The sequence below is a fragment of the Vigna unguiculata genome, chromosome 7, assembly GCF_037176805.1.
Source record: "Vigna unguiculata cultivar grain cowpea cultivar isolate G323 ecotype 2 chromosome 7, ASM3717680v1, whole genome shotgun sequence".
In the NCBI taxonomy this organism is placed as follows: domain Eukaryota; kingdom Viridiplantae; phylum Streptophyta; class Magnoliopsida; order Fabales; family Fabaceae; genus Vigna; species Vigna unguiculata.
This window is the reverse complement of record NC_140798.1, coordinates 47,522,559-47,533,948: the sequence shown is the minus strand read 5'-3', so window position 1 is coordinate 47,533,948 and position 11,390 is coordinate 47,522,559. Positions and strand designations below refer to the sequence as shown.

The window sequence follows — 11,390 nt, the reverse complement described above, 5'->3', positions numbered from 1 at the left end:
CTTTTAGTATTTATAAAAAAAAAGATATAGATTTTATGATATTAATAAATTTGTTTTAAGCAATATTTAGACTAAGATGCACCATATTATTGTATTACCATATTATTGTATAATGCATCTTGCTGAATATTACATTTTTAGATTTTTGAATAATAATATACAATGATTTCTTTGAAATAGACACATTATAAATTTTTTTAATTTTCAATTAGATAAATCATGTAGATAAAAAAAGAATGGTTTATTTTAAAATATTCATCAAATTGCACTATCGTATGTTCTTAACTTGTCTGGTAAAATTTTGAGATACTATTCAGAGGATAAAATTAATTTATAAATACTATTACCTTATAAGATTCTTAAAAAACATTTGTATCTTGCATTCTTTATCCAAATAAGTCATTAATTTTGATAATAACGACTCCTAAGTGAAATATAAAAATTGTTCACATGCTTTTACAAGCCGAATGGAACATTCAACCAAGTAAGCGGTAATCTTTTACTATTCAATTATCAACTTTCCGAATTCTCTCCATCACAGTTTTTTCTTCACACACGTTAACAGCTGACAACAAATCTACCACGTTTTTGTGATAAAATGACATTAAATTTACTTAAAAGTTCATGTTTGACTCTACATTACATCACAATCATCGCTTGTTAGCATATTTTAAAAACACAGAAAAAGAAGAAACAAAAAAAAAATTCAGCATAAAATTCAAATTTGTGAAATTCAAAATGGTGGTTAAAATACTGTAGAATATTATATATATATATATATATATATATATATATATATATATATATATATATATATATATGTATATATATATATATATATATATATATAATAGGGGAACTTTTTTAGTATGTCTAACATCGAACAGTAATGATAATTGTTGCTTACATGAATATATTCATGTTCTCATTAATTTTTATCAAGGTTCTTTGATCTGTACAAGTTCAATGTTCTCGGATGATTCTTCTTAACAAAATTTAAGCTCATGAAACAACCAAGGAAAATAAGTTAAAACTAATGCAGTCACATTTGAAGCACCAAGAAAGACTGAATGTAGAAATGGAACATTCTTCACTATATATATCTGGACGGTCTACATGGTATACAGGCACACTCATAGCTTCAACGTGCATCAATGGGCAACAGAGAGATACTTCAAAGCACTGTATTCAGTTTCTTAGCATCATAGTAAACATGCCTTGAATCCTTTTTCCAACTCCTTAGCATCCAAGTTTTTTCCAATGAATACAATTTTGTTTGTCCTTGGTTCATCCGGACCCCACAACCTCTCAGGTGATCCTTGAAATATGTCATGAACTCCCTGTAAAAGAAAAATTGCTTAATTCCACGAAACTGAACATAAATCATAATTGTCAGAGTCGATGGATAATCACAAACACAACAATTAGCCCCAGTGGAAAATATAAGGAATTCATTTAAGATCCATGAGGCAACCCCTTCACGGTAAAGGAATTTAAGCTTGCCTGAAAGACAAATCTCTCGTTCATTCCTTCAACAGATAGAAGACCCTTCATCCTATAAATGTCTTCACTTCGATCCAGTAACAAGTTACCAAGCCACATGTTAGCCTGCAAAAGATAGCCGCTTAGTAGGCCAATGCCAGCACTGACTTTTTACATGTACATAAAAGAATGAAAGACATTCCATAAACATCTAAATGGAAAATAGAATTTGACACACTTAGCATTAAGTATACGCCATGTCTAACCTTCTCAAGGTCTAAGCTTCCTTCACAAACTATGCTGACGGATGAAACACCAGGATCGTGAGTATGATCATGAGAGTGGTGATCGTGGTGTTCTGTACAGAACAAAATGGATATGATTACCAACAAAGTAAAAATGACACATTCCACAAGCATGTCCTTATGAATGATGAATTAAGAAGCTACTTATTAGGAACTGATCCCTATCCAAATGCCAAATCTAGAGGAAATAATAATATAAAGGCATCCATGTAAAATGTGTAAACAAGCAAATCTACACTTGTAAGACTCAGAAGACCTGAGCACCAGTACGTTGTAACTAGTGCTACAAACAGGAATAAAATGATATGTACACGACTCTGACTCAAGAAAGAATAAAAGGTACCATGCTTGTGGTCATGGTGATGATCATGGTCATGGTGCTCATGCCCGTGGTCGTGGTGCTCATGTTTGTGGTCATGGCTATGGTCATGATCTTCTTTTGCACCTTCATCATTAATGGAATTCTCAATCCTTGTAGAAGATCAAGAAAAAACAAATTATATATCAACATTTAGAAAGATACAACAATATTAAAGCAGAACATCTGAGATATCCACGTAAGGTTATGGATCACATAGCAACAGAGCAAGAAATATGACAATGATACAGGAAAGTGAGTACTGTTAGGAGCATTGCCGCCAGTGAGGATAATAATTAACACGAAGGAACCATATGATTAACAAGAAATTTCTTGCAGACAACTAGCGAGCCCAAATTTAGATTGCCATTTTCTTAAACAATTCAAATATAGTGAATCGGAAACAAGAACAAAAAGCTACCTCTCCAAATCAAAGCCCCCAATGCCAAGAACATAATCCAAGTTAACTTTTCCATATTCTGTCCGCTTTAAGTGGGCCAAGCTGTTTATTTTCTGAAGTAATGACAAAACCACGTTCATGTGGGGCTCAAAATAATGAAATAAAATTAAAATTAAAGCTAAAACCGAACTCTTAGAAACAATAGGAGGAGATAGACACCAACCCTTATCCGCTGGACCAAAGAAGCAATGCCTGGTTCACCAACTAGGTCAGTCTGGTGCAATACAAACAAGAATGTCATCAGCGTACAATTTCAGGCATAAATCACATTGGAATGTAGAATTCTATGAATAACTTCACATGGAATGTATGGAAAGACAAGGCTGCCCATACTACAATATAAATAATCTATCCTTTAGCAGGTTGGCTAGTTGGTAAATAAAAACCGACATGCCTTTAATATTCCAAATGTTTCACTCTTGCAAAACTAAAGCCATTCCACAACAAAAATAAGTTAGACAATACCTTATTTACGATTATACGGTCCGCATATGCAATTTGTTCAACAGCCTCATTGACCACACCTTTTGGCTTAACCTCGTCAAGATGAAAACCAGCATGCTTTGCATCAACTAGTGTAACAACGCCATCCAATTTGACTTCATTAAAAATATTTTCCTCCGCATAGAAGGTCTGGATTATTGGCGCTGGATTCGCCAAACCTGTCGAAGTCCAGAGCACAAACAACAAAACAAGACACTAAGTACAATCATACACAATCGCAATAACTAATAAGGAAGTCCACAACATCTTCAGAATAAACTGCATCATCTCAAAATCTCAATTCTACACAATCATGGTACGAAGATAATTACATACACAGAAAAAAATAAGTTACTCATTACCTGTAGTCTCAATAACAATATGGTCAAACTTTCCTTTCTTCTTAGCAACTAATTCAGAAATCATTCGGACAAGATCACCCCTCACAGTACAGCAAAGACAGCCATTGTTCAGCATCATAATATCTTCAGCACCAGCAGCTTTTGCCGCGACCAAAGAGCCATCTATATCAATTTCACCAAACTACAAACAGTGCAGAGAGTAAGTTCGTTCTACTAAGCAACACTAACCGAAACAATCGCATTCAACTTAACATAACCATAAAAATTGAGCAAACTCCGCTACAACAGTACCTCGTTCTCAATAACCGCAATGCGCTTTCCATGCTCCGCTGTCAGAATATGGTTCAGCAGTGTCGTCTGTTCAGTTAAAGACAGTTAAGTATTCAGAACCAGCTATAATTTTGCTCTGAGTAGGAAAGTGGGGGAAACAGGATGGATACCTTGCCGGAACCGAGGAAGCCGGTGATGATGGTTGCCGGAATGCGATTGTCAGGGGGGATTACGGTGGAAACGTCGGAGTCCTCAGCGTGAGGCGGCGCAGCGGTGGTGGCGGTGACGGTGAAGCGGCGAGCGGGTCTGAGAGGGAATGGTGCGGAGAGAGAGTGGGTTAGAGATTGGGAACGAGTGGTTGTTCTGCGTAGAAGAGGGAGGAGAGTGGTTTGGAGTGAGAGGGTGAAGGGTTTGGGATTGCGGTAAGCGAGGCCGAAGAAGCTGGATGCTACCTCTGCCGTGAAAGTTAAAGAAGACATGGTGAAGAAGACAAAGATGAAGATGAAGATGAAGAGTAACGAAGGAGAAAGAAGAACAGACACAACACAAGGTTTAGATTTTTATGGGATTCTCAATTGCGTATTGGGCCTCGGGCTTAAACCCACAATACATTAATTGAAGCCTATTTCTTTCTGCACCTTCGTAATTTCAATCTTCATTCTATAAATTAGCATAAACACACTTCTTGTCGCGTTTGTATGTTCGTATTTTGTAATATTTTATAAAAATTTGAGTTAAGTTTAACTCTCATGTTGAAAGAAAAAATATTAAAATATCTTTCATCATTGAACCATGTCATTGCAGCTATCGCACCTCCGCATCCGTTGCCATTATCACTACACCTTCGTTCTCCATTGTTGTTGCCATCCTTTTGAGAGGAAGCAATGAGAGAGAGTGTAAACCGATGATAATTTGTGAGACGCTTGTTCAAGAAAACTTGTTCTGAATAATTTGTTTCGAAAATCTTGTTCTTTAAATCCTATTCAAGATTGCATCTTATAGATTTTGAAAAGTTCATCCACAAAAGTATTTCATATGTTCTGAAAAACTTATTTTGAAATTTCTGGTCTAGAAAACTCTTTACAAAATGTATTTCATATGTTTTAGAAATTCTATTTAAAAAATTTTCTTCTAGAAACCCTATTTTGGAAATCATGTTCTTAGAATTTCATAGAGTTTTGTTCCAAAAATCTTGTTGAATGGGTAATCTTGAAGTCCCTTTTAGAAAGGTAGAAGATTGTTTTGAAACATGGGACTGTTGTTAAAAATCATAGGAGTACAACAACAAAATCTTTTCCATTCATCTATAACAATATATAAAGAAAATGTTCTCTTTTGTGTCCATATTTCATAATACCAATTCTACCCTTTATAATATAATTATTTATTAAATTTTTTAAAATTAACGGTTATTTTTACCTATTTTCTATAAAACTGTTTATCTTTTTTTCTTTTTTTTATTCATGAACAATTAATTTTCTTGTTCATTTCACTTTATTTTTAATAAATATAAATTTATTTTATGTATTAACTTAAATATACTATCATTCATATTTAAAAAATGCGTATATATAGGCACGATAACAAAAAAAAACTAAACTATTTATAATAAGAATTAAATATCAAAGTAAAAAAAAAAATTTAAACAATATTGTTTTATCGTCTATTTTTAAAAACTGAATTTCTATCGATTAACTGCTCACTAATTGAATTATGTACTTTATTTTCTCGTTTTTCTTTAATTGTCTCTTATCCTAAACACCGCACACTCCATTTTTAAATTCAATCACCACCATTGAGACAATGATCGTGAACTCCTCATCTCTGTCACTACTATATAAGGTCATGTCGCTTTGCTTTCGTCGTCCCACTTTACTACCTTAACTGTAATTCTAACACCTCACACCTCATCCAAATGGCATGTATTTTTTTGAACCTTAGTCATAACTAACATTTTATCCTTCTCTTATATGTCTTTTACATTCTTCTCATTCTTTTATACTAAATGTTTTACTACTCCCATTTCACCTTCATTTTTTCATCGTCTTATAATATTTTTCTTAAATATTTAGACATTTACCAATTTCAGAACTCTATGTTCTCCACTTTGACAAATTGTTATTTGTGTGAATGGTGAATACAAATCAATTTAAGTTTGTCATTTGAATGTTTTTTTGATTGAAAGTATACAATTTGTTTATGTTATTGTTTATACACTTATACACTTGCTATATTTAATTTGGGGAAAACATTATGTTTCAATTATTTAAGAGGAACCTCAATATTATGGTGTTGGTGTTGAAAAAACTTTTGGGTGAGACATTTTTTATGAACATTATAAAGCAATTAATTAATTATGAAAGTGTAAATTGTTCCTTTAAATTTTCTCTTCTTTTTTTTAAGGTGTTTTAAAATTCAACACAACTAAAAAGTAGTTCAGTTCAATTCGGTTCGGTTCGATTCTATTCGGTTTAGTTCAGTTCGGTTCAATCCAGTTCAGTTCGGTTTGGTCCGGTTCAGTTAAGTTCAATTCGATTCGGTTCAATTCAATAAAAAATATATATATTAAATTTTTAAAATAGTTTTTAAAGGTAACATTTTAAAAATAAAATATTGTTATAGATGAAAAAAATTAATTTAACTAAACTTAACTATGATCATCTGTATTATATTAAAGTAACATAAAAAACTAAACTATTTATAATAAAAATTAATTATTAAAGTAAAAAAAATTAATAAAAATTAAACAATATTGTTTTATCGTTGATTTTAAAAAAGTGAACTTGTAACTGCTCACTAATTGAGTTATGTATTTTATTTTATTTTTTTCTTCAATGGCATCTTGTCCTAAACACCATGCACACTCCATTTTTAAATTCAATCACCACCATTGAGACAATGATCCTGAGCTTCTCATCCCTAACACTACTACTATATAAGGCCGTGTCGCCTTGCTCTCGTCATCTCACCTTACCACCTTCACTGTAATTCTAATACCTCACACCCCACACCCCACCCAACTCGTATGTCTTTTTTTGAACCTTAGCCCTAACTAGCATTTTATCCTTCTATTATATGTCTTTTGTATTATTCTCATTTTTTTTTATACTCAATGCTTAACTACTCCCATTTCACCTTTTTTCTTTCATCGTCTTATAATATTTTTCTTAAATATTTAGACATTTACCAATTTCAGAACTTTATGTTTTCCACTTTGGTAACTTGTTATTTGTGTGAATGGTGAATACAAATCAATTTAAGTTTGTCCTTTGAATGTTTTTTTGATTGAAAGTATACAGTTTGTTTATGTTATTGTTTATACATTTGTTATATTTAATTTAGGAAAAAATATTATGTTTCAATCATTTAAAAGGGACCTCAAGATTGTGGTGTTGGTGTTGAAAAAAATTTTGAGTGTGATATTTTTTACGCACATTACAAAGCGACTCTCCTTTTGCTCTATATTAATTGATGATGAAAGTGTAAATTTTTCCTTTAAATTTTTTACTATTTTTTTGGAAGTGTTTTAAAATTCAGCACAACTAAATAGTGGTCCAACTTAGTTTGGTTAAGTGTAATTCAGTTCGGTTCTATTCGGTTTAGTTTGGTTCGGTTCGGTCTAGTTCAGTTTGGTTCGGTCCGATTCGGTTTAGTGTGGTTCAATTTGGTTCGGTCTGGTCTGATTTGGTTTGGTTCAGTGCGGTTCGGTCCAGTACGGTCTTGTTCGATTTGGTTTGGCATGGTCTGATTCGGTTCAGTTTAGTTCAATAAAGAATATATAATGATTTTTTAAAATAGTTTTTAAATGTAAAATTAGAAAAATAAAATATTGTTATAGATGAAAAAAATTAATCTAACTAAACTTAACTATGATTATATGTATTATATTAAAGTAACCAAAAAAAACTAAACTATTTATAATAAAAATTAAATATTAAAGTAAAAAAAATTTAATAAAAATTAAACATTATTGTTTTATCTTTTTTTTAAACTAAACTTCTATCAATTAACTGCTCACTAATTGAATTATGTATTTTATTTTCTCATTTTTCTTCAATGGCCTCTTATCCTAAACACCGCGCACATTCCATTTTTAAATTCAATCACCACCATTGAGACAATGATGTGAGTTTCTCATCTCATCACTACTATATAAGGTAATGTCGCCTTGCTCTCGTCGTCCCACCTTCACTATAATTCTAACACCTCATGTCCCACCCAACTCGTATGTCTTTTTTTTAACCTTAACCATAATTAATATTTTATCCTTCTCGTATATGTTTTTTGCATTATTCTCATTTTTTTTATACTTTATGCTTCACTACTTCCATTTCACTTTTTTTTTCCATCGTCTTATAATATTTTTTCTTAAATATTTAGGTTTTTACCAATTTCGGAACTCTATGTTCTACACTTTGACAAAATAGTTATTTATGTGAAAGGTGAATACAAACCAAAAATTTAAGTTTTTCCTTTGAATGTTTTTTTTATTGAAAGTATACAGTTTGTTTATGTTATTGTTTATACACTTGCTATATTTAATTTAGGGAAAAATAATATGTTTCAATTGTTTAAAAGGGACCTCAAGATTGCGGTGTTGGTGTTGAAAAAACTTTTGGGTGTGACTTTTTTTACGCACATTACAAAACGACTCTCATTTTGCTCTATATTAATTAATTATGAAAGTGTAAATTTTTTCTTTAATTTTTTTCCTCTTTTTCTGAAGATGTTTTAAAATTCAGCACAATTAAAGAGTAGTTCAGTTCGGTTCTATTCGGTTTAGTTCGGTCCGGTCTGGTTCGGTTAAGTTCAATGCGGTTTGATTCGGTTCAGTGTGGTTTGGTTTGGTTCGGTCTAGTCTGGTTCAGTTCAGTGTGATTCGGTCCGGTCTGGTTCGGTTTAGTTCGGTTCAATTCGGTCTGGTCCGATTCGGTCCAGTTCGGTTCAACCAAGAATATGTAAAGTTTTGAAAACAAATGTTGAAGACAAAAAAGTTTTTTAGACTAACGGTTAAAAATAAACTATTTATAAAATAATTATTTTTTAAAATAATAATTAGAGATAAAATTGAAATAACGATGAACACAAAAAATGACGTCTCTTTATATAATGTTATAGATGTTTGTTTTTTAAAATTTATACTCTGAAATATAAATTTTTTATATTCTGAGTTCATAATAAAAAGTAAAAAATATATTTTAAATTACAAAAAATAATATTTCAAATTATATATTTCAAAATATAAAATAAATATTATATTTTTAATTTTGCAATAAAATTTACAAATCATGTGATATAATCTAAAATACAAAAATTAAAAAATATAATATTTTTAATATTTTTTAACCCGTCGTAAATAAAGAAGTTTGACTCATTTATTCGTGGTAGTTTGACATTTTTATTTTTTATTATGATATTTTTAGGCGAAGCTGTGTCAACATCACCTAAGATTACAGTTAAAGCCGTAACTTCTAAAACATAAAAATATTATAAATTCCACCATACCCAAGTGTATATTTTCTTGGATGAAAAAAATTACTATTATAAGTGATTAGTGGAAGTTATATTATATGTGTAAGATTTAAACGAGTGAAAAAAATAATAATAACGTGTACACAAAACTATATGAATGGTTATAAAAAGAAGCACAACAAAAATATCTAAAAAATAATTATACACAAACTAACTATGATATTCCCTTATTATGAAGAATATATTGGAAAAACAATAAAACAATATTTCGACAAAAGTAACAATTTATTATAAAAAGTTGTTTTTAACTACTATACTCTTTTATCAACTTGTGCTTTAGTCTTTACACTTCTAAATTGATAAAATAATTCTTAAACTTTAGTAACCTATAAATATAGTCTCTTAAAATTATACTTTATATTATATTTAAATATTAAAAATTAGTACATACATTTTTTTTAAATTAAAAAATTATACTTATCAATTTTAGTATATGGATTAAATTAATTTTTAAAAACTACAAACATTTTTCTTATTAAAAAAAATCTTGTAATTTACATTACATTGCATTTTTGGTTATATTTCACAATTTGCTTATATAGCCTCGTAACTTAAACTTAGACAACAACCTCTTTAATACATACAAATCCAACCAAAGTCATTTTCACAAATGCTCGTAATTAATGAATTATATTGGTCATATTATAAAAAGGTTCATTAAAAGAAATTATATTTTTGTTTAGTATCGAGCTGAGGAATTCATAATTTATATTCTTTTTACAAATTATTTTCACACTGAACGTGGTATTATTATTTTCCCTAAAGTGAACTGCAATTATTATAATTACTGAAATCTTGATGCAGATGTGAGGAATGTAATGAATGTCACCAAATTTTATGACCAAATTCATTTTTTTTTTGTTGGGAATGGGATTCTCAGTGTCAAACTTCTAATCGACAACACCTACTGTAATTTTATGACCAAACAATGCCTAAAAACTTTTTCCCAAAATATACACCAACATAAAAAATCTACTCCTACTGTAATTAATTTTGTTTTGATTTATATTTTTCAGACAATAAAGGATACTGACATAGATATATTTGAATGACACACGTATATAATATAATGTTTAGGAATTATTTTATGTTTAAATTAATGAAAAACATTTATTTTCAAGTGTTTGAAGAAAAAATGGCTTACTAATTGTTTCCACCGAATACGTTTAAGATGATAATACTAATTATTTTATGTCTAAATTAATGAAAAACATCTATTTTTTTTAAATGACAAAATGAGTGTTAACTGATTTCAATTTTTTGAATATTGTAGACTATAACACTCCTTTATATGTGTCACCAAAAGAAAAAAAAAACAACACAACAATTCGTTAAATTTAGAACTCGTATATAACAAGAATTCAAAACGAATGTTATCCAAATTAAATACAACCTGTAACTTCCTGGAAAAAAGAAATTACAACTATGCTTATGCGATAAAATATATATACAACTAATATATATTATTCACTGTAACATACATACATATATTCACTCTATTTAACTCCTCAATAAATTATAATTACATTATTTTAATGAATGGTATACTAATTTTGTGGAAAATTTCACAGTGATTACTAATAATACTAAATTATAACATATAGATAGAATGGATCTCAGTTTACAGTATAATGGTATGAGATTTAATTAGACATAAGTCTATTTATTAAAATAATAGCAAGAGTTATTTGATTTCTTTTAGGTATTATTTCACACATATTTTATAATAGGTTTAATTAGTCAGATAATATCAAATTTCGTTCTGATGTGTTAGTTCGGTATCCGTCTTTAAAAAAATGTCAATTGAGTCTTAATTATGAAAAAAAATGTCTCAATCAGATTTCTTACAACAATAAAATATTACTGTCATTAATGGTATTAATATTTAAAATAACTTACAAAATTAAGTATTGATATTTATATTAAAGTTTAGAGGTAAAAGTCATAGATAAAATTACTTCCAAAGTTGAGACTCAGTTAACATTTTTTTACATACAACTGATCGATACACTTTCTTCCCAAGTTAAAACTCAATTAATATTTTTTACATATGAGTACCAAATTGATACATATATATTATGATGATGCGAAAATGGATATCATCTTCCTAATTAAATCTTTATAATACTTAACTAATC

General features: G+C 29.6%; 1 protein-coding gene across 1 annotated transcript; it reads right to left on the bottom strand.

The window, feature by feature from the left end:
• Nucleotides 1-887: 887 nt before the first annotated feature.
• Nucleotides 888-4,252, bottom strand: LOC114189544 (uncharacterized). The gene is made up of 10 exons (XM_028078134.2): nucleotides 3,891-4,252; nucleotides 3,742-3,807; nucleotides 3,451-3,631; nucleotides 3,071-3,267; nucleotides 2,769-2,819; nucleotides 2,567-2,658; nucleotides 2,131-2,258; nucleotides 1,749-1,840; nucleotides 1,504-1,608; nucleotides 888-1,340 (listed from the first exon to the last, which is right to left on the bottom strand). Exons 1-10 carry the CDS (start codon nucleotides 4,197-4,199, stop codon nucleotides 1,203-1,205), a joined length of 1,359 nt encoding a protein of 452 aa, XP_027933935.2. The 5' UTR covers nucleotides 4,200-4,252; the 3' UTR covers nucleotides 888-1,202.
• Nucleotides 4,253-11,390: the final 7,138 nt, after the last annotated feature.

Bases quoted from the DNA above. Each gene is read 5' to 3' on its own strand.
- LOC114189544 (XM_028078134.2), bottom strand. From the start codon at position 4,199: ATGTCTTCTTTAACTTTCACGGCAGAGGTAGCATCCAGCTTCTTCGGC. The intron at 3,268-3,450 runs GTAATGAGTAAC...GGACTTCGACAG, and splicing joins TATTGTTATTGAGACTACAG to GTTTGGCGAATCCAGCGCCA. The intron at 2,820-3,070 runs GTATTGTCTAAC...GTATTGCACCAG, and splicing joins ACCGTATAATCGTAAATAAG to ACTGACCTAGTTGGTGAACC.